Source organism: Neolamprologus multifasciatus, chromosome 8 (assembly GCF_963576455.1).
Source record: "Neolamprologus multifasciatus chromosome 8, fNeoMul1.2, whole genome shotgun sequence".
Lineage (NCBI taxonomy): Eukaryota > Metazoa > Chordata > Actinopteri > Cichliformes > Cichlidae > Neolamprologus > Neolamprologus multifasciatus.
The window spans coordinates 22,711,258-22,739,060 of NC_140446.1; the positions used below are offsets into that span (position 1 = coordinate 22,711,258).

A 27,803-nucleotide genomic window follows, 5' to 3' on the forward strand; every position below is an offset into this window, starting at 1 on the left:
CTGTAAGATCTTGCACCTCTCCGAGTCACAGTTGATGTCTTCACAGGGATGAAACATGCCCAGTGTCACACAGTTCAGCAGGATCACCAGCATGGACGCTCGCTCGAACCATGTGCAGAACAGCAGTTAAGGAATATAACACAGAGAGATGACAGCAGCTTACAGTGACAATCGGCAGAAAAATATGCATTTCTCAAGGCTTTCTCCAGTGACCTCATTATCCCAGCCTCATCTGACAAAGTGATGCATGTTTATCTCTTTATATCAAAAGCTGTTTCTGAGAGGAGAACAAGCCAAGAAGGAAAAATTGGGAAATAGGAAAGCTTGCTTGTAACTGTACAGAGGGCAGTCACTGCTCTCATTTCTCTTAACCAAAGATCTGTTAGGAAGGCACGTTGGAAACTGTTCAGGGTGTTAGCGAGGGAGATGGATAGGCACTTTAGATGAGATCGTCTGAGGCGGAACAAAAGATGACAAAGGCAGATGCTGGAAGACTGGAAAGTTGACTAGAAGGAGGATGAAGTCTACAGTTAGTGAACGTGGCGACATCTTGATGCATAGCGCATGAGTTTTATTGACTGTGGGGTCGAAGTGGGCAGACCTAATGTGGTTAGGCTAAATGCCAGCTATAGCAATGTGACACCAATCAATGATGAGACTAAACACAGATTATGGTAATACGGTTTCAATAAACACACACACACACACACAAAACCACACCGCATTTTTACTGAATGCATGCAAACAAACACACACCACTCGTATTATAGATGGCACTACACCTGCAGGCAGCACCCTGCATCCAGTCTGGCTAACAATGTTAGACAGAAAGAAAACAGTTTGTCATATGTGTGTGTGTGTCCAAGTGTGAGCATTTCACACATGTGAATGGAAGGAGTGGTGTGTAAAAGTGTGCATGCAGGCCGTGAGGACAAATGACTTGTCTGTCTTTTATCGCATTAGTCGCCACTTGCTCGTTCATCCCACTGACCCATTATGAAGCTGGGTCAGCATGCCCTGTCAACGCAGAAAAGCAAGAGCAGGATGGATGACAATGGTGAAACAGAGAATTTTAAACAACCCTCTGTTGTGCTCGTCCAAATAAGCCTCCGCTGGCTTGATTGCTTTACACGAAGTAGAAAAGAATCTCAAACGTCTCAGCTAAGCAGCCTTGAATTCGTTCTTCTGGGCTGTGGCTCAGGTGGTAGCTGAAGTTTGTTGGATCAATCCTGGGCTCCTACAGTCCATGTGCTCAGGGATCGTTGGTCACAGTACTGAACCCAAAGTTACCCCCAATGCATCTGTTAGATGATGAGTACGTGTGTGGATGTTCCTGATTTCCTTTTTTTTTGTCACTCTTAAATGTTTCAGATACATAAAAATAAGAAATCAGGAATTTGACTGCCTCCATTAATTGACACGAAGTATTACCTGTGCTACGCAGAAGCATTCAAGAATACAACAATCTTTGGTAGTTCCAAACAATTCTTAACAGGAGTATTGATTGATGTAGGCTGGATATTTAAGTCTGTGTCCAAAGGAAGCCTCGGTAGCATCACTTGGATAATGATTGTTGCATCTGGAAGGCTGTGCCTGATTATGTCACACACTGGAGAATGCAGAGAAAGTTCTGAGTCCAAAGGGATGCAATTAAAAAGATCAGTCAGTACATGGAGCGGGATCATTAAGCAGGAAACAAAAGCTCAGCCACGAGGGCCTCTACTTTGAGAAGAGTGGCACTAAAAGTTTTAAAGAGTGCAAACTGGAATCGACACTATGGCAGCGCCAGCATGTCTTTGCAGTTAAGGCAGAAGAAGGCGGGGCTAATTAAAAATAATGAGCTCTATGGGCTTGTTTGTTTAAGCCACTGATATTAGCAGTCTTCACCAGCGCAAACCATTATCGCTAGGTTTCTCCATACATCCTCATAAAGCTCCTTCAAGCTCCAGACAAAACTAGCTAGAAATTTTATTATCTCATTGGCCAACAAATTACCATTATATATAAACGTTATGGAGAGAGGAGAATAGGAAAATGTTTTGTTGTACAGCAGGTTTAAATGTAAATTGCATTAGTAACCTACGAAGAAAAAATACCTGCAGTGGGCAAATGCTTTAGTGAAGCAAGTGACCAATTTCACCTGGTGACAGCCGGCAACCGCTCGCCAACCAGTTGTGTAATACACATCATGTCCCACAACTGGAGATTACCAGCAGGTTGCAGACTGGTCTCTAGGGCCTGACGCCTAACTAATGACTGGAAAGAAAAAACAAACAAACAAAACGAGTGAACAAAATTTGAAACATGATTTAAAATTAGCATAAAAAAAACTAAACCTAGACTCACTTCTTAATATCTACTCAGGCCAACCAAGGCTTGATTGTTATACTACTGGACTATTTCAAAGTGCCCTTCCTGGAAAGCATGTGCAGGGTTAGGAATCCCTCAACAGGCAACAGGTATCAACAGATACCCAAGACCTTAGGCAATCTGATGTTCCCCTTTGCTGGTTAGTAGCTACACTAGCTACAAATCAATGGATGGATATTTTTATAGATCCTTAGTGGCTCACGCTATAGGTGGTTCAATGGAGACTTTATATTATCTGTTATTTAGCAAGGCTGCCATTTTGCTGCAGTTTTAAATCAATACAGAGGAAGGTTGAGGTTTGGAGAGATAGAGCTGGTTACATAGTTAAACCCTTTAAACACCCCGTCTCAATCAAATAGCATTGTTCGTTCCAGTTGGTAGCAGCTTCGATTGTTCACCTTAAACAATTATTTCCTTCCCCTGTTATGTTACCAAATTTCAGGGATTCACTGTCGATCTCTTTATGTGTATATGCCGATATGAAACCAACAAGCATAAACGGACATTTAAAAGAAGGTACTCGAAAAAACACGTATAATATTTTTTTAAAAAAACAATGCAAGCTTGTATTTTGTGTTTTAATTAAAAAACTTAGTTAGGGCTTCTGCAATGTTTAATGGTTCTCTTAACTAGTGAAAGGTTATTACTGTAATCAGTAATAACCTGATTACAAAATAATTACCATCTGACTCTGTAGCTCAAATATACAGCATCTTTCAGCATCTTTAGTTCTGCTAAGACGCACTCTGTGCTACATGGTCTACAACTGTGTAACAGGCAGCCTTAGTTAGCATCCCCAATTAGCAGCTTTTCCTCTGGAGTTAGACAGGAAAAACAGGCTAGCTCCCACTGGCTAGTCTGCTGACTAAGCCTCTGGGGGCGTATAATGGATATTCACTGAAAGACACAGAACACCTGTTCTGTGAGTTTGTGTCTGAGTGTTTAGTGGTTTGTTTGTAGCTAGCCTTGGTCTACTACAGCCAGCAGCTTTTGATGTCTGACAGTAGCTAATGTTAGCAAGCGCTGAATAAATGCTTCAGGCACTGTTTCTGCTAGCATATACGCTATATATTATAATTGCTTATTATCCTCTGATTACAACTTGCTCCAACAGAGTACACACTTAATTTTATAGACTATAAGTCAAATTGTCACTGTAAAATATATAGAAACGTCTTTAAATGTATGTGCTTTGTCCTCCTTTAAAGGACAAAGGATTATAAATATAATAATTTTTTAGTTAATAACAACTCAAAATTCAGGGAAACCTTTTGAAAGGTGAAGATGTAAAGGGCAGGTTTTACTGATGCATACAAAATATTGTTTACTAGAGGTCTTACAAGACAATGAGGTGGATTTATAACAGGGAGGCATAAAGAAAAGGCAGAGGAGGGGGTTTATGTAGTGAGACAGAGATAAAGCAAAACATTAAATATGAATAATCTGACTAATGCAATCAATAACGCTTCCTCTTCTGCCCTTGTTCTCTTCCTCTGACTCTCCAGCTGCTGGGCTATAATTAAACAATAAGGGCAGAAAGTTTGCAATTTACTGCCTTTATTGTGAAACCACACACACACACATACGCACCTTCATGGTGTCAGCATATAAACAAGCGGTGACACCCTGAGGGATGGATTCAATTAGAGGAAAGATACACGGGGATATGCTCTGTCAAAACTCTGAAAGCAAGGAGCACACATGCTCTACACCACAGGCACACACATGAAAACACACACAACAACAGCTTTATGTGAGAGGCAACATAATCAAACTCATCAGCACCAAGTATTCTGCTCTCTTGGGTTCTTCAATGCCTTTCTTCTTTCTTACACATACAAACACAGCGTGCATGCTCCCCCCTTTCCCTCTTTAGTTAAGTTCTTCTTGACTAGTGGAAAAAAAAAAACAATATGCAAGTGTTGTGTCTTCCCCTGTCTCGCTACATCACTCAGCTGACTCTGTGCCCTAATAATCTCACGCAGAAATCAATGTATGTACATATGAACTTTACATCTGTGCGTGTATGTTAGCAGAAATAAGTTAGAAATTTTTTTTTAAAAAAGAGCAAAGTTTGTTGCAAAAGAAAGTTTCTACCCTTGTCATCAATTTCCTTCCACCTCTTATTTCTTTCATGAGAGTAGGGAAATGAATCCTCAGCAGGATGAGATAAGGTGCACACATGCACTCTGAGAGCGATCGATATAGACGAGACTCTCTGAATAGATATTATTCATTGTGTTTACTATAATTCACACAAGACGTGGTTCTGCATCCATCTCCGCCTTGCCCATCTCCACACATACCGGTTGGCCTTCGCTCTTCGTATGTTCTCTCCAAATCTATATCTTTCACTCGGGGAATTCTTGACACGATACTACAGTTGGGTGAAACAGCTATATAATAAAAGATGCATGTGCAAATACTGAACGTGCTATACCTTATCTTACACAACTTAAATATATTTCAGTTTCCAGGTTTTCCAGACTGAAAAGGTAAAAAAAGGCTTGGGTTTAATGTATGCAATTTATGGACATAATTTTAGATGGACACAACACACACGGATCGATTGATAGATAGATGATTTTAATAAGTTTTAAGCTGCTTAAAGGTTAAAAATAATATGTGGAAGTTGATGTGTAGAGGCTAAAAGACTAAAAAGAGCGCATGCAAATAAATCTGGTAGGCCACGGAGTCAAGCTCATCTGCCAATCCCAGCAGATCAACTGATCACAGTGTTAACAAACATTACCTTAAGAATCAGCAGATGCCTGTTAGCACGTTTCCTTTGGGCTGATAAGACCTTTACACGTCCTGCTTCTTCTGCAATGGCCTCTTTGTGGCCATTGATTAGTGGTCTTTGATCAATGAGCTTTGATCAGTGGTTGTTGATCAATGGTCATGAGAAGTTGCATATTAATGATCAAGGAACTGACTTCCCAGCCCATTGTTCATTCAGTGGTGCTAGTTTCAGTCATTGTGCAAATGTACTGTTCATAAGATCGGGGAAACCTGCAGTCAGCTGAGACTGAAGAAGTCACTTGGATGAGTGACGAAATGTTTCTCCCACTGAAAACCTACGTCCAGATGAACAGAATCAACTTTTGGGGATGCCTGCGGTGTTCTCTGAGAGGCTTCTGATTTCTTCATGCATGTGCATGGTAGGACAAGGATGTGGACCACCCTGCACAAAACTTTTCATATATGTACCTAGTTTGGGGAGACTAGCCAGAACAAAGCAATTCTGCCACACCTAAATGCCTTCAGATGGAATGGCAGTCCTATTTTGACTGAAGTGGTCGTGACTAGAAAAAAATGAGCCTAACAAATTTGCTGGTGTTGCAAAGACAGGAAGTGAAGTGTTTTGTTACAAACTGAACATAAAAGGCAAAAAGTAAGCAATTTGAGCAAAATTCATGAGAAATCGGAAAAAGAGAATACACTAACACATCTAGCTAAACAATAAATTAAGAATCATGAACTAGATTCTGTTCCTTTGACTTCCTTATGTAATTTTAGCCTTGCCCTTTTCTTTATAAGATTATCACTACAATAGTACAACTCTCAGACAATACATACGTTAACAATAGGTTGCACCAATCTCCCACCAATCACCAATACTCAATGGAAGCTATAGCAGCTTGAATATTGCTTACTTTGTACATTGCAGAACTGGGACGATTTGCTTGATGCAACCTAGTGAAATTCAGGCTTCCCAACTCTCCATTATGCTCATGAAAGGAATTCAGATCAAAGTCAAAAGTGGCTCTGAAAGAGGATGTGAAAAGCCACGTCGTCTTGATTAAAACTCACTCTTCTCTGAAGTTCAAGTACGGCAAAGGCCAAGCCCAACATCAGCAAGGTGTTAGGCACAGGAAGCAGCTGAGAGACGGAGCGGGAGCTGGGCCAATGCAGTGACATTCAGCTGAACATGTGCGTGCGTTCCTTTATTAAAAGGTTCCAGCGAGGTGCAAGAAAAGGCAGTCGGGATGGAAACAGCAGGAGAAAGTAGAAAGGAAAGGAAGCAGATAAGGTAGGTGAACATGAGAAACGGGGCTAAAGAAAGGGAACGGAGCCAGGTGAGAAAAGGAAGCCAGATACTGCTTTGAAATAAGGCTCGATTTATTCTGTACTTGGAAGAGGAGGAATAACAGAGTTGAAGGAGATGATGAGAAATGGGGAGTCTACCATCTAGATTTGTGGACTGTTATTCACCCATCCCTGACATGCATATCTTTATGTCAAGTACAAGAGGATATTCAGAGCCATGAGGAAGTAATACCACAGGACTGAAGGATGCAATTATTATTACTGACATGACCACTATCATGAAACAGAGGCAAATTAATCAACTCTTATATGTCGCGGATCCCTGAAGGCGAACATGAGCTCTTGGACTCTTATTAATGTGAATCTAAATGCTACAAAGACAGAACAAACCAGCGGCTGGGCAAAAGCAGATTAACTTCCTGGGAACCCCAAACCTGATCGTGTCAGTGATGCCCCCCCCCCCCCCCCTTTGCAATAGGACTCCTGTTGTGAAACCTCAATTGAGGATTTATCTCAGATTTGAACAACTTGAAACATACGAACTCATGAACTCTACAAATCTAAAAGTTTAAATTCAGCCAAACTTAGTTGGAACGAGGTGAGGAAATAGAAACTTTTTATGTCTGACAGGAAATCACCAGGGAGATGATTATAAAATGGCCGCTGTGAAGAGAAATGCTGACATTAAAATCGCTCTCTCCTTCCTTGGTGCTTATCTTCAGTGGCCTCGCTATATTACGAAACCATTTTCGCCTTTACCAATCATGACAACCAGCCTTGTTTTTGTCTTTGTCTCCTCGGGGTTGCAATGCCTTTTCTTCCAAGAGTAAACTTTACAAAGCCGGCACATGTGAATGTGCACAAAGCAGGAAGGAAGGTATCTGTGGGTGAAAAGTGAGGTTCATCTCTGTTCAGAGACAGGCGCTGCTACTGCCTCACCTTTTCTGCTCGTCTCCCATCAATCCCCCTTTCTCCAAATGCGTCAAAGCTTCTTTTTCTTTCTCTGTGATCGCTTTTCCCCCCCGTTTCCTGTTTGCACTCCCTTAGCCCAGCTTTTTTCAGGGAGGAGACTGACAAAAATAAAACCTTTTTTTGGAAAAAAGAGTGCTGAACATGTCAGAATAAAAAAAGAGAGAACTGAAAGTGAAAGGATGTTCATGAAATATTGAGGGTGACTGCTGCAGCCCTTTGTAATTCACAATCCATCTCCGTCATTGTGCATAAATATGTGCATGCATGCTCACGGATATGCATGCATTTATACATCTTTATTTATTTGTCTTTCTTTGTGAGATCCTCATGAAAAATGCCACTTTGTGAGAAAAATCGATGACAGTTCTTTGGCTGTCTTCCTGTTCCACAACTGAGCACGGGAATGTTAATGTAGTGGTGTATCTACAAAAGCCTTTGTCTTATATGAAAATCTGAGATTACAGTTTCCTTAAAGAAGGAATCTAGAAGTGGTGGTCCAGTAGTACACTGCACAGCATCTAAGACAAGCAGCTAAACAGGACAGGTGCTTTAGAGAGAAGTCTTGGATTTGCCATTTGTATTTTTAAGGTTTAGAAAAGATTAGGCAGAACAATGTCGTGTTAAAAGTTGGAGAAAATTCATGGTCATGAATAAAAATTACCAACAGTTATTGATCTGTAGAGGCAGAGATGATCAAAGATCCAGATTTTGGAGAATAATAATGATTGCTGGCTTCTTTGAAGTTTCAACAATTTCAACTACAAGTTTAGCATTAGCACCTTAGGATGTATTCCAAGATAGTAGTTTTTGCTGCCTGGAAAGGGTAGTTAAAGCATAAGTTATAAGGTAAGACACGATTCATCGAACTATGAAATGCCTGAATAAAACAATATCTTGAAACATTGGAACAGCTGTTTTCAACTTAGCCTCCATCTTAGAAAAAACAGGCAGCTAGTCTCTAAGAAATAAAAGAAGTGTCCACAGAAAAAACATCCATTCGCCTCCGCTGGAGCCTATCCCAGCTGTCTTAGGGCGAGAGGCAGGGTACACCCTGGACACTTCGCCAGGCTGTCCCCGGGCTAACACATGAACAGAGAAAATCATTCACACCTATGGGCAATTGTTTCCAATTAACCTATCCCCATTAACCGCATGTCATTGGACTGTGGGAGGAAGCTGGAGTACACGGAGAACGCACACAAACGCCACACAGAAAGAACTCAGGACCTTCTTGCTGTGAGGCAACAGTGCTAACCACCGTGCCGCCACAGATTTGTTTTTAAAAGCTAACCAAATAAGGGCTGTAGAGTTAAGAGGTTTGTAGAAAGGACGGGTAAATTTTGCAGCTTTATTTGCTTAACTTATGAGTAGAAATTATACCAGAGGGTCATCTATATCACTGGCACCTGGGAGTTTTCACCATCGTGATCAACTTCTGTCTGATTCAAAACACCATCCATCCATTCGCTTCCGCGTATCCTTTTCAGGGTCGCGGGGGGCCCTGGAGCCTATCTCAGCTGTCATAGGGCGAGAGGCGGGGTACACCCTGGACAGGTCGCCAGTCTGTCGAAGGGCCAACACACAGGGACAGACAACCATTCGCACTCACATTCACTCGCACATTCACACCCAGTGGCAATTTGGATTATCCAATTAACCTATCCCCACAAGCTGCATGTCTTTGGATGGTGGGAGGAAGCCGGAGTACCCGGAGGGAACCCACGCAAACACGGGGAGAACATGCAAACTCCACACAGAAAGACCCCGGCCTGATGGTGGAATTGAACTCAGGACCTTCTTGCTGTGCGGCAACAGTGCTAACCACCGTGCCACCGTGCTGCCGATTCAAAACACCACCATACTTTAAACCTCCACCTCTTGCACCTCCAAGGAATTGTAGTGTCCACCATGAACCGTTCCAAATCGAGCCCTTCATTCAAGAGTGCTATTTGGATAATAGCATTATGTCAAAGCTTTTGATGTACCACAGTGGTGCACAAGTTTTCCTTTGGCAGTGTGTGTAACGCATGGGATTCTGGCAAGTGGGCACAGGCCTGTCACTCCTAACGCCACTCTTTTTGAGCCCCTATCACTACACTTCCGATATCCTAATGCAAAGCCTGTTATTGGTGGCTGGCATCGGAGAAGAACAGTCATAGAGGACTTTCTGGAATGACAATGTATTCTACTTTCATTCTGAATTGTTTTCAGGCTGTCAGCGCTGCCCTTTGAAGAGGTTGTGGTCATCTGAAATACTTCCACGAGATCGGGTTACAGGTGGGGAAAGTTAATTAACAGCCTGTCTCAGTGATGAGTAACTGCAATCATTTGACGCTGCAGGTTAGTGCAGGTTGCTTTTAATAAATGCATTTTGTAAATTTGTCAGTTTTGCTGAACTGTTCCAATGTCTCCAAAACCCAGAAAGACAAAAAGTTAGACAAAACAAATCATACGAGGTCATAAAATACTTTGCTCTGCTGCATGCTGTCAGCATGTTTTTCTGAGTTATTAGTTCAAATGAGCACTGTGCTCGTAAATGTGTTGCTTCGGGCATGACTCCTAGCGAAAGGCTAATGTGTTAAAGAGTAGCGTCCCGGCTCACAGTGTGGAAAATCCCGCTTGCTGACAAGCTTTATCAGTATCCTGAGTCAGGAGGTTAAGAGAAATAGGAGCATATTGTTGCACTGGCTGTATCAGCGGCTACCACGGGTTGTAAAAGAGCTCAGAGAGAAGGATGGATGGGGGGGGGGGGGGGGGGGGGGGGGGGGGATAGGATGGATTTCTGGGGTTGGGTTGTAACAAAAAAAGTGGAGAATGAAAGAAAGTGTACATGGGGCCAAATGTGAAAGACTAAGAAAGAAGAAGGAGACAGCGAGGAAGTCGGGGCCAAACTTATCAGTTTAATGTCACTACAAAGCATTTTGCCGTAGCACCTCAGCAATCATTTGTGTGCGCAGGGGAGAGTTGAGGGCTTGATAGCTGACCAAACGATTTCCCATGAGGGAATATGGGTGACAGCAAACAACATGAAACTTTTAGTAGCTTACATTATTGATAAATTCATCCCTCGCTCCAACTTGCTGTCTATTTAAATCCGCTGCAACTTTCTTCCGAGCTCCTCGCTCATGAATATGGATGCGTTCAGTACACCAACTATTATACTGAGACAACGCAGACTCAATTTTGATGTGAGAGTGGTGAAAGAAAAGGCTGACTTCACTATCTGGTTGCCTCGTTAAGATCCGTACCAAAACCAGCTCGTCTTCCAAAATGTCCCCTTGTGGATATGCACAGCATCATTTAAGCTGCAGTCAGCCTGTTACATGTGAGTTTTACATTGAAAATGCGGGGGTATAGGGTTTCTATTAAGCTCGCAGCACAAGCAGTTTCTGCACATGCACACACACAGACACACACATATATAACTCTCATCAGCCAGGAAACACCCCTGTATCTTGCCACTGCGGACTGCGAGTTGCTTAGCAACGCAGGCTTTCATTGGGAAGTATTGTGAAGTCACATCTCTATTGCTGTGGTATCTGTAGCTGAGGCGATGGGCAGAGTTGTCGCAGCTACCGAGCAGAACTTTGAGGGAGGTGTTGGAAAGTCTGAGATGTCTAACATTTTTTTTTTAGCAACATCTTCAATTACCATCTAGAAAATGAACTATGCTCCATTAATTTTTAGCCTTAACTATCTGCCAAGGCTGGTTTATTGCATTTGTCATATAACTGGATTTAGAGATGATCTACTTGAAATAACCATGAATGACTAGATTTACCGTTTTTGTGCATCCAGCCATAACTACAACACAGAGAAGAAAAATATTAGTCTTCTATCCAATTAAATAAAAGTAAGAAAATTTTTTTTTAGAGTCAAGAAATAGAGAATAAAAGGAGTGGGAGAGAGATTTTACACTACTATAGCAGCTGCCTTGGTGACGCAATGGGAGGAAATATCAATATCTTCACTACAGTCAGGGTGCAGGCAGAAGAAAAGACTACACTGTACTACAGCACATCTCAGGTTGGAACAGTATTTCGTTCCACTGCTGCTTCAGATATGCTAATTTTTGCAGTATACTTTTATGATGTCCATTATTTGCTCAGTCAAAGGTTGTTTTTTTTTTCACCCACACATCTAAGATTGTCAAACCAGCAGTTATCCAAAGGCAGAGTAACCTCTCGTGTGCCACTTATGTAACGGGGAATCTCTAATGCCGAGTGTAATCGCCATCCTCGGCAGCGATTACGCCACTTTGCTGTTCACGCTTGGAGTAATGCAGAGGGATTATGCTATTGAGTTCACCAGTGTGAGTAAGCACAAGGTGAGAGCAATATAGTTAAATCATCAATCTCTTAGAATCTTCCAGGCAACTGGAAGAGGAACACATTCAGAGAAAACCACCTACTGCCACATAAAATATATGGATAGTTAGACTGAACCCTAAACTGGAGTCACAGAGTTTTTGTTGTTGTTGTTTTTTACTAAAATATCCTGTTTGCTGATTTATACTCTGGACAATCTGGACATCATAACGATACAACAGCTCTGTGTTAGAGTCACACCCGTGCAATTGAGAATTAACAAATAACCTAACAGGCACAGGCACAACATCCAAACTCCTCGGAGAAAAGTGCCAACCACCCGAGGGTTCGGTCGGCAATGACAGCGCCATAATGATTTTTCTAATATATGTAACAGATTTAGTAAGAGTTTACTTCACCAGTTCACCTATCAGTTGTTCTCACCAAGATATTGCTTTCCACCTTACTACACTGAGGTCAGCTTCCTAGGCCAATGTTTCCCAACCACTGTGCCGCGGCACATAGGTGTGCCGTGAGAAATGATCAGGTGTGCTGTCGAAGATTATCTGGTTCCACTTGACTAGTACTCTAAGCGATCTGGGTGAGGAAGAACAATTACAATCTCTTCCACTAGAGGGCAGTAGTAGCGGTTCTAATTAAATGGGTTGCCGACTGCCAGTCAAACAGAAGAAGATGAAGAAGAAATTACATAATAGTCATGCTGTGAGCAGGGTGTAATAGCAATAGAAAAATATTTGAAAAGAAAAAGTAGACAATCTGGCCTGCGTCCTGGAGAAAATTCAAACCCAGATGAAGGCCCTAGCATGAGTAGTGGTCAAAATAATCAAAAAAGGTATACTGGGGACATACCGAGCCAATTCCACTCTGCCTGGAGCGCGGGGAAAAATTATCAATATGCTTTTTGTGACATTTTTGTTTGGTGGTGTGCCGTGTGATTTTTCAAATGTGAAATATGTGCCAGGGCTTCAAAAGGTTGGGAGACACTGATCTAGGCTCTCAGAGATCAAATGTCCAAGATCTAGGGTTAGGGGTTAGGGTTCTTCATACAAAGATAAGTCCTTTCTTAGCCCACCATTACATCCATAACAAAATAATAAACTACATTTACAGGAACGTATTATAACTTTCTATATAGGAAGCAAACTGTATAATTTAGTCAAACAATTTAACAAAAGAAGGAACTCATTCATGTGACTGCAATGATCCTTTGATGTGAAAGTGACAGAAAACGACAATATAGTCAAATCTATTAAAGTACAAGTAAAATAGACACCACACAGACAGAAACACCTGCGGTCAGTAAGCGCCCTCCAGACTATGAACTAGCAGATGTGTGTCCGTCGGGTAAGATGCAGCACCATCTCTGTCATTCTAATTGACATGATGAACTGGCTCATTCACGAGTACGGTATGTGTGTGAGGATGGCAAAAGCTTTCGCACACCAGGGAAACAGAAAGCACATATACAGAGAGTATATAAATTTGTTTGAAGGCAGAGTGACCTACAGAAAGCAGAGAGCACACACATACGCACACACGCACACACACGCACACACACACACACACACACACACACACACAAACAGAGAGAGAGAGAGGTGCATCCTTTCCCAGTCCTTGGGCTTAAAGAATAGCTGCAGTTCCTCGAGTCACCACTTGAGACTAGTCTCTGTCACTAATACCTCATACCAGTCAGCTCCAGTCTTGAAAGCTGAAAAAACTTTCTGCAGACTGTTACAATCCGTGCAACTGTCTTATGATCAAAAATGGCTGACAAATTTAAATCTTTCTGTATGAACAAGTATGAACACAAAGTCAGCAACACAAAGCAAAGATGCAAACCGGCAAAACGGTGATATCACTGTAATAAAATCACTAACAGGTTAAGACAGAGGATGGGAGTTAACAAAAGGCAGGCTGGCTGCTGGGCTGGGGTCAGCATGCACTCAGCTTTAACATTACTCTGGGTTCCTGGCTAGCTCTGTGTTAGCATGCAGTCTTTGCCACTGCAGTTAGCAGCATAATGACTGGTTGTTTCTGGTTCCTAGATGCAGTTTACACCTTACCATCACGCTCGTCCTTTTGTGCAATTATAATAAAAAATGTCAATATCTGCAGTCTTCAAAAGCAATAGTCTAACCACCAATTTTATCCTCCTGCACAGCAACTGAAATGATCTGACAGTAGCACAAGTTCACAGGAAGAAAAAAAGCTCATCTGTTTGATGAGGGGGTTTTTCTAACCACCTAGCAACTGATGAACCCAACTAACTATATAATTGTAACTGTATTGTAATTATTGAATGTAATACAGTAGTGTGTTAGGTTACTGCATTGCTGAAAAATGTAATGTGATTACTGTAACACATTACACTCAACACAACTCCATGCAATCAGTCACCAAATGCAGTTCTAAGCAACCAAAACCACTTTTTCCTAGAAGTAGGGAGGTCCACATTCTACTTTTATTCTGGTGTTATTGAACTAATATTTATACTAAAAGAGGTCTGTTCTTCAGTTTTGGCTTGTGAAATCATTCGTTTTTCTGTACCCATGCCTGTTTATGCAGATTTCTAAACAAGCTTGCTAGCATTAGCCAGTAACTTAGCACTCCACTGTTTCCAAACTTGGTCACTTCTGGCTCCAAATAAAACTAAAGACTGAGGCTTCGAAACAGGGCTACACCAATTTTGAAAAACAAGCATAAAAACAGAGATGGAGAACTGATGAAAGATCATAAACAGGCAAAAAGTGATTGAGATAAACCAAAATGAACAACGAATAATTGATCTGAAGGTTAAATAAAGCTTTAATCCTCTTGAGGGAGTTTTCACATACACAAATGCAGAGCATATGCTTTCGCCATAAATAGCTGAAATTGAAAACAGCCTGTTGTAGGCTGACATCCAAACATATCCTCAGATGTTTTAAGATGCATCTGGTATGGAAGGAAGTTTAAGTGACAGACAAGTGTGTTAAACGAGGCAAGAGCTCAGGCAGTGTTTCAGTTTCCTGGAGCTTCTCGATAATTAAGCATCGACACAATCAGTCCCTCGGTCCTTCTCTCTGTCTCTATCGCTTGCACCCGGTCACTGCTATTGTATTCAAATATATTTAGAGCCCCATCTCCTTCACTTCACTGGAATACGCACCAAATGCACGCACACACACATAGACAAACACACACAAAAACATGCACACATAAACGTGTCCTTAGGAAACCCATTTAAATGCCACAGCAAACAAATAGACCCTTAATTCTGAAAGGGAGAGAAAAAGGAAAACACACCTTGTAAAGCACAGACAGGTTAGCAAGAGGTCAGCTAGCAAGAAAATGAGAGAAAAAAAGGCAAAGGACAAAAAGGAAAAATAGAAGTGAAGAATTGAAAATATGCAAATGGAGGGAAATGACGATATGAGAAAAATGCAGCACAGTGCCAGAATCAGCATGATTAACAGGAGGTCAGCTTTATCAATGCAGCTAATCTGGCCCCGGAACAGAACACAGGCTAATAGCAGGGAGGTTAGCGGAGGCACGCTACTGTAATCTGCACAAACGCACACAAACACACACACCCACGCTCCCTCTCTCTCTCTCACTCACACACACACACACACTTAATAAAAATGAGCACACATGAAAGCTTTCATAGGCAGGATATCGAGGACTTTCATATGTTGAAACACGGTCCAAATATTTAGAGGGCTAGGAAAAGCTAATTAGCAATCAGTTCTAACAATGGGAAACGATATTTAAGCTTAAAAACTGATGTAACTCCTCAAAAGAAACAGTAAAACGCTTTGAACAGAAACCAAAATTGTATAATGTTGATTAGAAGATAATTCTGTATTATCCCTGGTACCTGGGGCTGGGTTTCCAATGCCTGACCTACTTTTCTGAAAGAACCAAGTCCAGTAAGTGGACCTCAAGTGAACCACTGCTTCAGAGGATGTCACGCTGTACTTCATACTCACCTACTACACTGCTTTCCTCAATTCCCTTTATTTAACTTGACAAAGATTGTAACTTTAATCTTGAATAAAAAATGTTTCTATGACAAGCTTGAAGTCCCTCTCACACCTGTGTACCAGCAACAATGTGCACTGTCGCTCCAATTTCTCAGTCTGTGCCTTCCTCTCATGTGAACATTATTAAAGGAGCCCAGAGCAGCTTGTTCTGCCTGTCTCCTGCTGTCATGTTCAAAATAAGGATTAAAGGAGTATTAGAATGGTCTGTCGCAAATCACGGACAGTAGCATCTCTTTCTGACTTTGATAACGGCGATGTCCCTGTGAGGTAGATGGAGGCTGATAAGCTGGTGAATCACAAGGAAACATTTTTCAAACTGCAGACGCCGGGGGAGAGGTAGTGGAAAGGTTTAGTACTGAAATATATTTCTAATGTTGAGAGAGATGTTAAGTTTAGTTCTTGGGTTGTAGGCACACTACCACACACACACACACACACCTACAGTACAGATAGGTGCTATCTTACTCAGAGCGGAGCAGTTAAATATAGCTACTAAGCAGCTACATGGGGACCAAAGCTCATTTCAAGGTGTTTTGTTGGAAGTGCAATTGTTTTTAACCATCTTTATGCAAAACATAAGGTTCCTCCTCATAGCAAGGGCCTGTTACTTTGCCAAAACCTCAGGTTTCGACAAAATGCCCCTTCATTTTTGCTAAGGGATACAAGGATGTTTCTATCCCTTTAGAAGCTGGAACATTTCAGAACCTTATTGTGAATGAAGGAAAAGAAGCCTTTGACTAACAACACGGGAAAATGGTAAATGGACTATTTCTTGTATAGCTTCACTCTGCTTGAGCAATGAAAACATTTTATACATCTAAAAGAACTGGGAGGATCATAAGTTGTTGCCTGCAGCTGACTTTGTCTACCCTACTACAACACAGTCTGCTCTAAACAAAATCAGTTTAATAGCTATGAAAGCATCCTGTGTCAGTATGAAATTTCCATAACATCAGATGTGATGTGACTGCATCAGCATTAACTTACTTTAAAGACACACAGCTAACATGTGCTGTATTACAACACCAGCGTAAGGTAACCCACACAACAATCACACCATTTAACTTAGTTTTGTTACTAAGGAGTGACTTAACTTCATGTGTCTGAGACTTTCCCTACCTTGACTGTAACCACTACAGGCTTCAAATCAAACCTTAACCAAAAACCAAGCCTTAAAAACCTCATATTTACTGTGAAGGCCAGCTTTTCCTCCCCATACTTCAAACACATGGGTGTATTCTCATCGCCAAGACATTAGCAAGAGAGGTAGACCCTTTCTTGCCATCAAAAAGTATATAATAAGTAGGGCAGGCAGGGTGGTTTGATGTCTGGTGGGCACTGAGTATGCCCAGTCTCCACTTGGTTGCAGCTCGTGACCACTACTTCATGCTAATGCACACAGATACAGTCATTACAATAGAGACCTGGGAAGCCACAGGCCCAGAACAGCAGTCTTCACAGAGCAAAGCTCTGCTTTGTCTCCCCCCCTTGACTCTACTTTCTCTTCTCCTCCGGTCTCTACTTCTAGCCAAGCCAATCCTCTGGCACTGAGCAGCCCATTATACAAAGCAAATAAGCCATGGCTATAGGCTCCAACTGCTTCTCAGAAAGGGGAGAGCAAGGTAGGCGAGGGGAGCGAGTTTGAGGGAAAGAAAGAGCCTATAAACCCCAGTGACTCTAAAAGCTTTGCCAATCTCAGAGAATGCCTTGTGGATATTAAGTGTTGGATGACTCAAAACTTTCTCTGTAGCTATATAAAAATCCCAGGTCTGTGTTGTTGTTGGCCCCTGCCAGGATCAGAAAGGGAAAGAAAAGGAGGAAGAGAACAAGCCGACTTCCATAAGGAGGTTGCGAATGCAACAGCAAATTTAAATCTTTGAGCTCACAAGCTCCTTTTGAATGTCTTCTCCCACTGCGGTGGTGCTGTCTTTGTCATAAAGTTAAAGCGTGTGGCAAAAGCCAAGCGAGAACAAACAGTTATTGGAGAGCAACCCTAAATAACCTCTTCCCCAGACCTGCACGCCAGTACAAAGCCAGCAGCCATCAGCTGTCAGCTCCAAACCGCAACCGCCAGCCAGTCCAGAACACGTGGTGTCAGCTGGAGCATCTCTCCACCTAAAAGCACACCACACTGCGAGTGCCATAAATCTGTGCTGGTATTAATACACCACCAAGGCCCTGATCTTCTCTGGCTCTCTCCTGTGCACCCTCGGGCAACGCGGCGAAGGTCACACACGCACAAATCAGGAAAAAAACAAAAAAAGTTACGTGGCATGCAAACAGTATCCATTTCTCCATGACAACAAACAAAATGTTTACACTCCCGAGAAGGCTGCTTCTAGTTATTGGCTAGGATCCGGTTTCTATGGCAACGGAGTCGGCATCTTTGTGTTTGGGCATCGTGAGCTGCGAGTGTGTGTTGATGTTATGTACAGTACAGGAATGTGTAAACATATGGCTGTGATTAGACAAACACACACATGCAGAGATGCAGCAGGAATATCATGTGTCTCAAAATTGGATGTTTGACCAATGGCATGTCTTTAAAGCGGCACCGAGTGCTTTGATTGGCTGTTTTTTTTTCTTCTTAGTTTAACAAAACGGAAAGCTTTTTCCCTCCCGAATGGAAATGGATTTAATAATAATTAAGTCATCCATACAAAAAAAGTGTCTTCTTTTAATCTTTAGACATATCTCTTGACAAAAAGAATAAAAACAAACTAAAGCAATATACGATTTTTCATTTTTTTCCAGCCAACTGAGCTACGACAACAACGCCAAGCACACACCCAGCTGCACACACACAGAATCTGTGTGCAGCCCGCACAGAGAAGTGCAGCGGGGGGAAGCAGCCACCGGCGAGCCCCTGTAATGAGGGAACACCAGCAAGCAATAGGGGAGAAAACAGAAGTGGGTGGAAAGAAAGATGAATGGAGAAAGAGCTGGGGAAAGATTAGGTGATGAAGGAAAATCCAAAGAATAGAAACAAACAAGAAGCAGTCTTTAGAACATTGAAAAGACGTAAGGAGTTTACCACAACTGTTGATTTTCAATAAGTATCAATAAGGAGTTCCTTGTTCCTTTGCTAAGTCACTTTATGCAGACCATACTGAATGGAAACCGGTGGCTTAAACTGACTGCCTGTAATATCAAAACCTGTATTTTGGGGTCTCTTTTGGTAAAATCCACAAAACCTTCTTGGACTGAGTCAATAGCCTGATGTTAATTCCAGTTTTGGCATCCAACGATTATGAAAACATGGATATGGAAATAATGAAGGGATCACATGCGGAACAAGACAAAAACAGGAAGTCAAGTCAACTGAGAAATACGAGGAAAAATGTTTTCAAAATAAAACAGGAAACAAACACGCAAAATACAAAGGCCGTGGAAATGTAGGCCTGAGTTTTACCAACATGCACCTGAAAAAGCATGAGCAAGCACCAACCAAACCCAACCATCTATGAACCGAGACCAACACGAGGGCACATTTCTGCATTTTTGTCACAGGATACTTTAAACTTATGGAAGCTCTAGTAGGAAACACACTTGCTGCTTCTGCAACACACATGCCCCAAACAACCATTTTGCGAACATCTGTATCATAAAACAATGATACACACATTAACTGAGCCTCATCTGTAACCAGGGGAATAAAAGCTGTGGGAATTATGAGGAGCAGTCAGCTCTCTGGGGTTCCCAGGGCTGCACTGTGTGAAGTAGCCGATGCCTTCCCAGGTGTACGCGGCACAAACAATGTGCCTTTGACACAGAAACAGAGACTAGCAAGAGGGGAGCGAGACAGAGAAAGGGAGATCTACAGCACAATTAGAGCATGCATTTCTTTGTTCTGACAAACACTGGGGAGCCAATACTCCCTTTTATTCATTTATTTATTATTACGGAAAAAATGGAACCAGGACATGATAGTGAAAAATTACATCATGACTTATCTTTCCTCAGTGTTCAGTCTTCACTTTTAATGCAACAGGGTAATGAGTCTGCTTCATATTTGAAGGTCCCTCTGGTGGCTTTGTGAAGTTTCTGATTCAGCTGCGTTTGAATGAAACTGAATGCTCAAACACTTCCAAAAGCCCCATAATCACTACTAGATCCTTTGAAGGCAATTTGTTTCATGAGTTTTCTATCACATATCTATTTTCTGCTTAGGTGTTACTACCCAAACTGCCGGGCACCTGTTTAATTTGCATTTGTTTGATCTGTTTCTCAGTGAAACAGCCACCTGCTAACGGGGACAACAATAGTTCTGACCACAGTCAGAATCATGTAGGAAGTGGGTTTTTGTTCTCCATCTTTATGAAGCTTTAACGCTCATGGCAAATACAAGGAGAAGTTTTTATGAGCCTGGTGGTAAAGATCAAGATTGATTATAAGCAGCCTTGAAGCGATAAAGTCTCTGGACTTGTGTGAAGATCATTAGCGATTCTGCTAATAGCCACAGAGCTAAACATGGAAGTCAGTTAGATGGGATAGATGCACATTACAGATAGATTTTTGAGTGTAGCGCCTAGTGGATAAGAGGGCCCTAATAACAGAGTGAAAGAGCCAGCTGGGGAATGCTAATTAGCCACATAGGCTAACAATCAGCCCTAATGGGTGCTGAGTAAATACCAGCGGTTGGCTAATAGCCATTAATGTCCTGCAGCAGTGCGAGATAACTGTAGCATCACGCTTTTATTTGGAAGTATGGGTGTGTGTGGAAGTGTTTTTGTTCTCCTGAAGCCCAAAAAGCCTCTCAAGCATGACGAAAGGCAATATTGTGAGTGCATTTGCCTCAGTCTTTTATAGCAAGAAAATGAGCATTGCATTATTTAATTTGTCATTGGTTTCTATTTTTACTACATTTACTAAGTCATTTTAAATTCTGTTTTTGCCAAAGTGACTGTATATTTGTTACATATTATTAACCGTCTAACTTGTTTTTAATATTTGGGTATAGAACACCAATGTAATTTTGTGTATCACTTGGCAACATTGAGCTAAAAACTCTTTTTAAAATCTGAAAAAAATAATGATAACTCAGGAATTCATCAGTGCACTCACAGAAATACAGAATACCTTCTTGAGCAAATGACTGAATGACTGATAATTTACCCGATGATGGCCTTTATTCTATTTAATTGCAAACAGATTTTTATAAACTTTAACCAAAAACGTTAGCCAGGAGCTGATTCACTTAGCTTAGCAAATTGGAAGCAGTGGAAAAGAATCAACCTGGCCCAGTCCAACGATAACAAAATGTTCCTCCCAGCTCCACCAAAGCTCAATTAATAATGCAAGGACCGACTGCCAGGAAACTATTGGAAACTCCAGGAAGTTCCTGAAATTGGCCTAAGAAATGGTCCCACATATAATCATGGTAAAAACCATTAAAACTTTTTGCACCGAGTCACCGAAGAAGGTTAAAGAATTTAAGTAGAAAGTTTTAGATGTGCTCCAAGAGAGAGAGATTGATTAGCCACAAGTTGCATGGCTAATCAAGCTAGCTGCTATTAGACTATTAAACTAGCTTACGCCATATTTACCATACGTATACTGTACGTATACACATATATGAATTTGCACTAACTCCTTAGGTAAACAAGTGTATAATACACCAGTTAAAGTCACACAATGACCCTTTTTAGCTTTAGCATGTTTAACTTGTCCATTCTTTGCTCTACAACAATTTTGTGCTGTTGAGTTAAAAGGACATATTTATCTGGAAATTCTTGTTCTATGTTGCCCTTTTTCTACCATTTCTGTACAGCTAGTTACTCTATAGATGACCTTTAGCATCTAAATATTTTCTCCAATGGCTCTATTATATCTGCTATTGGAAACCAGTGCAAGCCAGTGCAACTTATATTTCCTTCTGTACCCTAGAAATTGCCTTTTGAATTGCAGTATTGAAAGCTGTTTAAGTGACTCACACGGCTCTTAACTGAAGTGCCGGCAGCAGCTAGGCTAACCTCTTTCAGTTGTTCCAGATTAGCATCAGTAAGACGGCTTGATTGCAGCTAATTCACTGGGATCACACAACACAAGACACTAATGGAGCTCCTAATGAGTGATCTGTCCGCAAATGAGAGCTGAAGGCCACTTTGTTAACTTTTAAAGGGCTCTTGGCTTTGAGGAATAAAAAATAGGGGGGGAGCAAAGATGACAGGATTTGACTGAGCTGTAGGATGTTAATCTACAAAGGACGGTTCATAAAAACGAAATTTTACGAATCATTTACAGGCCACGCCGGTGTTAACGGTTAACAACAGCTCTGACCTTGATTGACTGATACTTTTTGGCATTTTCATTACCGCCATTAATTTCTGTCAATGAAAATGACCCTTAGTCTGTTTCTTAATAGCTGTGTATATCCTCTTACCTGAATAATTGCTTTCTTAAATGCTTTTTTCACAGCCATGGCACCCCAGGGGCACCATATTGCTATACTGTTTTGGCCTAGGGGAAGAAAGTCTGTTTATTTGCAGTGGCACACTGGAGTATATCGATCAACAGGGCCTTGCTTCTTCGCCTTTTCTAAATGTCACACACGGTCCCTCAGCAGCCATAGGTACTTCTGCTAACATGAGACAATGAAGCTAACTCGCTAAATTTCGAACAATAACACTTGTAGGCTTCATATTCTTTCTTTGTGGCTCTCAGTGAAGAAGGAACCTAAAAAAAACCCAAAAGATAGTAATATGTGTGCGTAAGCAAAAGTGTCAAAAATCCATCAGCACTGACAAAAGAATAACTGCAGGTTGCTCATAAAGTGACAAGTAAAGGAGATGAAAGCAATAACGTGGTGACCATAAGATAGACAAAAGACAAAAGCACATCCTTGCCCACACACTCACACACAAACCCTCACCTCCTGTCAGAGTTAAGTATCTCCTGACACGTCAGCAGCACCAATCAATTCCCATTTGCATTGGAGCTAGGCTTCTCATTAAACCGCCGGTCTACTTTTTCTCCCTCTGGGACTTTACATCAGTCTATCACACACTTCATCTCTCTCGTCTTCGTCTTTCTCCTTGGTTTAGAAGTGGTAGTTTAATCCCTGAATCTTTTCATTCAGAGGCAAACACAAGGAGGACGGCATTGATCTGCAAACAAACACTCGAACAGCGAAGGCTATTTTAAGACATAAATGTGCACGCTCGTATCTGTAGCGTGGTAACAGCTTTATTTTCTTCTCAAACCCAGCATCTATGATCCGGGATGCTGACATCTGCACGCATGAGCCTATCCACCTCACTATTAATGCATTAAATTATCAGCTTGCATTCCATGTGTGATCGATAAGACGTTGTGCACAGAGTTAACAGAGCTGCTGTGAAACCGAAAGGCTTTATGGAAGCTGTTGCCTGCCACCATTTATATGCACCGCTGCATCACTACAGTCATCTTGTTGTCTTTTCCACAAAAGTAGTAAATGTGTGTGGGCAGCTACCTGGGAGCAGTGATGTGGAGGCAGCAGGTATAAAGCCGCAGGGGCCCGAGGCGTACAGCGCTCTTCCACTGCAGGGATGAAACGTGTTTAGAGACTAAGACTCTCTGTTCCATTAGCTCAATGAGCATTTCTTTCCACAGTGCCATCCGAAAAAATCCGCTCCACACAAGGTGAATCCTAATTAACAGAGGATTCCTGTAAAGCTTTGGGATTTACCATCGGGTTTGTCGGAAACTCTGAAACTATTCTGGGTATTAAGCCGAAAGGAGAGTGCTGTGATGTGATAGCAAGATGGGAGGATGGTGGAAGATAATCTTTTGTTAAGCTCTGTTGATTTTCCTTTGTTTACATTTTAAAATTTATCTAAAACCTGAAACCGTCGAGACTTTCTTTCATTTTCTGGAAAAACTAAGCTTAAAATGTGAGCCTCTCCAGGTGACAGGGCCACAGCTGTCCGTTCTTAACAACGAATACGTGCAGTTTACTAAAAAGATCCCAAGCCCAGGGTATTCTGTCATTATACTAGTCAGGCCAACACATAAGGCTTTAAGAGGCCACTGCAGTTCCTTTAGTGGGCACCTGAGGCTGGCTCCAACATGGAGTCAGTCTATGTTTAAATGCCCGTGCCATACCATGAAAGCAACATGCTTACATGATCTCTGTGGCTAACACATCCATTTGATATTGTAAAGCAACAACATCAAACTCATTTTACACTGTCGGCCATGTACAGCCCACATCTTTAGGTCATTAAATCACTCTGATATATTAATATTAATATAAGATAAAGAAGTGCAATTACATTAGTACATCTTAGTTTTTCTACATTACAAAGAAATGTTGCTGTAGTAAATTAAAGAAATGTACTAGAACTAGAACTATTTGGCTTGTAAAAAAAACACTGTAAAAAAACAGTATCAATAACTTAATTACTTTGGTACAGTATAAATGACCATGAAAAACTGTAAAACATAGGAAAATATGGTTAAAAGTCCAAAATTGGGACTGGGCTAGATCTTTGATGGGCTGATTCTGGGCCCCGGGCCTTATGTTTGACATCCCTGTTGTAAAAAACAGCAGTAGTTGGCCCCTGTCTGCTCAGCTTCACCTCAGTTAAACTACCTTTGGGACCATTTTTAATGAAATTATCTGATAAACTATCCAAGACATTTGTGCTGCAGGTTTTGTGAGGCGGTCTTTGGTGATCTGTGTACTGTTTCCTGATACTTTAGCACTTCACCTTCTCAGCCAAATATGGTAACTTTTAGTGCCAAAACAACAATATGGTGGCAGGCAGTGTCTATGTATGGCACTGTCCAGGATGGGTATAAAGTTATTTTGAACTTGCTAGCTTATTATTATATAGGTCCGTTTAAATTCTGCTACATTTAAATTACATCCAGTAAAGTGGGTACAAATAGAAGTGTAATGGGAAAATAAACATGGATTGTGGGGATATTATAAAAGAAGAAAAAAAGGTGTTTTTTTAATAGAAAAAAATTACATTACATATTTTGATTTTGGACTTTGACCCTAAAATAATTACTTGAAAATTATTTCCAGAGGTAATAAGTCATTATACTGCATCTGTTTTAGGATAAGCCTTCAGCTGCAAAATTACTACTAACTGTAGCTGTCAAACAAATCCAGACGAGTCAAAAGTGCAATATTTCTCCCTAAAACACAGAGGGCTATGGGAGCAGTAGTAGAACATGAGAATACTCAAATGAAGTACCTCAAAATTGTATATGAGCAAAGTACGTGAGTGCTTATTTTCTACCACTGCAGACAGTACAACCTTCACATTTCCACTTGCAGCTTCTTCTCAGGTGGGCTCTAAGACATTTTCCAGCATTAAATGCCTAAAAAGGTTGAAGTGCGATGATACTAGGCGGCATGTTGTCTTATTTCCAGTACTGTCAATTATATCTGGTGAAACCAGGGCCATTAGTGTTTATAAAGGTTGAGGCGTTCATAAATAATAATGTTTGACTTCCAAGACTTTAACTTCCATTTTGACTTATGTAATTGTAAATATCATGTTATTAAGAAATGTTTTCAGGATCACGATATGTTGGAAAGCTGTTTGTTGAGCATACATAAAGCATACAGGTGAACTGTACTCACTAAAGAGTAACTGATCTGGGTTCAGTATATTAATTAAGCGTTGACAGCAGACTGGAGCAGCCTGGGATTCGCTCCGATGTCCTTCTGATTGGTCGACAACCCATTCTACCTCCTGAGCCACACCCACCCCAGATAGAAGGTCAAAGGTGGACAATATTCACAGAAAACAAAGCCATTTTTAATCTAAGCTTTTCTTTTAGTGTTTTTTTATTTTGGGCCTTTAGCATGGGAGTCTATAGGACTTGCTTTTGAGTCTCATCAAGCTATTCTAGGAATTGCAGTCTTTCCACTTTATCTTAAACTTTTAGCCTTTGGGTTTGCTGCTTTGTGTGTACCATTGTACAGAAATTCTTTACGCATTCTTTACACAGAGTCAAAATGTCAGCGTCCACGCTCCCATTATACGCGCCACAGTTATCTTTCTGTTAACTACACTTATCTATACATCAGAGTCATTGGAGAGAAGACCACATACCCTTGAGCATATCCGTACCCCTAAACCTACCCAGGTCACACAAATGCAAAGTGATGGATTGTTATAACACAGATTAGATTAATATCTAATCTACTGCACCACCATTCCTTTGGTAGTAGAAAAATTGGAGTTTAGAAAAGTCAAAATGAAACTCGGAGACATTTCCACAGGTGCACAAAGTAAAGAAAAGCTGCCAGCATCACTTCCCAAAGAGGCAGACGCAAAAGCAATAATGCTTTGAATAAATACAATTTCATCGCTCTCACAGATCATGATTTCTTGTATCCAGAGACGGACAACGAAGGCTGAAGTCCCTCCGCCCCTTTGTCTGACTGTCACTTTCTATCTGCGTCTCCATCCATCCCTCTCCCTCCTTTTCAACGCCTGTCTCTTTCTGTCCATCCCTCTCTGCATCATCCTCCCTGCGCAACTTCTCCCGGCTATCGCGGGACAGGTCGCTGCGTATTTCCACGTATCCTTCATCCCTGTGCCCCACCTCTGACTACCTCCTCTGCCTATAACTCCCAGACCATTGATCGCAGAATGAAATGTGCCACGGTCGGTCAAAGCTCCTAAATGAGGTGACTCAGTTCACGCGTAGAGCTAGTGAGACCCGAGAGGCTTCGCCGTTATTCATCATGCTCATGGTTTTGGTTTATTTGTGGAAAAATCTGTGCTTACACGCTGAAAGAAAAGACAATCAAACATCATGATTATCATTGCGCATTGTGCGGAAGTAATCAGAAACAGCTCTCCCTATTTCCCCGAGAGCTGTAGTACGTCTGTTGTGAGGCCAATAGACAGAACCAAAGAGCAAACACGTCCATAAAGACGGTCGCACATGCACAGATTGATCCACTTTATCTCTTCTTCTTACGCCTTGTGGGATGCTAAGATCCATCATATAGCATACAGCTGTTGTGCGTGTGTGTATCTGTTTGTGTATTTGTGTGAGAGTAAGTGTTTAATCATCCCTAAAGTACCCCAGCGCTGAAAGCATCTCCAGACACCATCTTGGTTTAAATTGCAAGTCTGGAGGAGATGCCAGATATTTTCTACAGCCAGTCACGTCCTCGATAAAATCGCAAGATTGACAAGAATAAAGGTTGGAACTAGGGGTGGGTTTTTATAATCGATTTATCGATTAAAATCGATTCTGGCTTGGATAACGTAAAATTGATTCATTAAAATCCTGAATCGATTTTTTTAATATAAATTTATTTTGCCCGAAATGCCAGAATCTCTGGTGAAATCTCACAAAATTTCAACAACCACCAAACAGCTAAGACATTAAATGAGAGCAGGAACACGGCTTCTGCACAAAGACGTAAACACAGTGCAACCCGCGGATCAGAATCAGTTAGATGTCGCCTTTCTCACAGTCAGGGCTGAAAGCCGACAGCTCGCTGATGTTTCGGCGGGTCCGCGCTTTGTGTTCACGCCCTTTATGCGCCGATTCTAAAGCTGTTAGTTTTATCTCTCTCCAAACAATATTGACTGAACCAGCTGCGAAAGAAGATCCAAACTACGCTTCACATAAACATCGTCATGAATTCAATCTGACTTTTACTGTTTTGCTTCGACCACGATGCACAGCTCTCTCTCTCTCTCTCTCTCTCTCTCTCTCTCTCTCTCTCTCTGTACTTCAAGAACAGTTTCCCGCCTAAAAATCTGTTTTCTTCATTATTTGCTTGCTTGTTACGCACAAGTCTACCGTTGTTTACAGCGTTTTTTCGTTTTATATACTTCCGAAAAGAAAACCTAATTTCTGCTGTTCAATACTGAACAAATTTAAACTTTTTAAAATTATGCAAAATGCAAAACGCTCAGCTGTGTCTCTAATAAAAGCGCTGTAACTTCAGAGATAATGTTCATATGTTGATTAATGGTTTTCTTTTGTTTTCGATGTACTGCAGAATATTTTTATAAATTCCCAGGCCAGGAAAATCACCTTCATGTTTTTCTGTGTTTTATCCTCAGCTACTTTGACACAAAGGCCT

General features: G+C 41.3%; 2 protein-coding genes across 15 annotated transcripts in view; both read right to left on the reverse strand.

Moving 5' to 3' along the window:
- cacna1g (calcium channel, voltage-dependent, T type, alpha 1G subunit) overlaps positions 1 to 27,158 on the reverse strand; it is a 234,357-nt gene extending 207,199 nt beyond the window's left edge. For 8 of the 14 annotated variants that reach the window (XM_085170420.1, XM_085170419.1, XM_085170413.1 and 5 more), the window contains exon 1: positions 1 to 27,158. In XM_085170420.1, the coding sequence (XP_085026546.1) occupies positions 1 to 93 (93 nt within the window). In that variant the 5' untranslated portion in view covers positions 94 to 27,158. The other 6 variants (XM_085170417.1, XM_085170421.1, XM_085170424.1 and 3 more) reach the window with 4 other exon arrangements.
- Positions 1 to 27,803, reverse strand: part of spata20 (spermatogenesis associated 20) — a 227,575-nt gene that overhangs the window by 20,757 nt on the left and 179,015 nt on the right. The gene's annotated exons all lie outside the window — the stretch shown is intronic.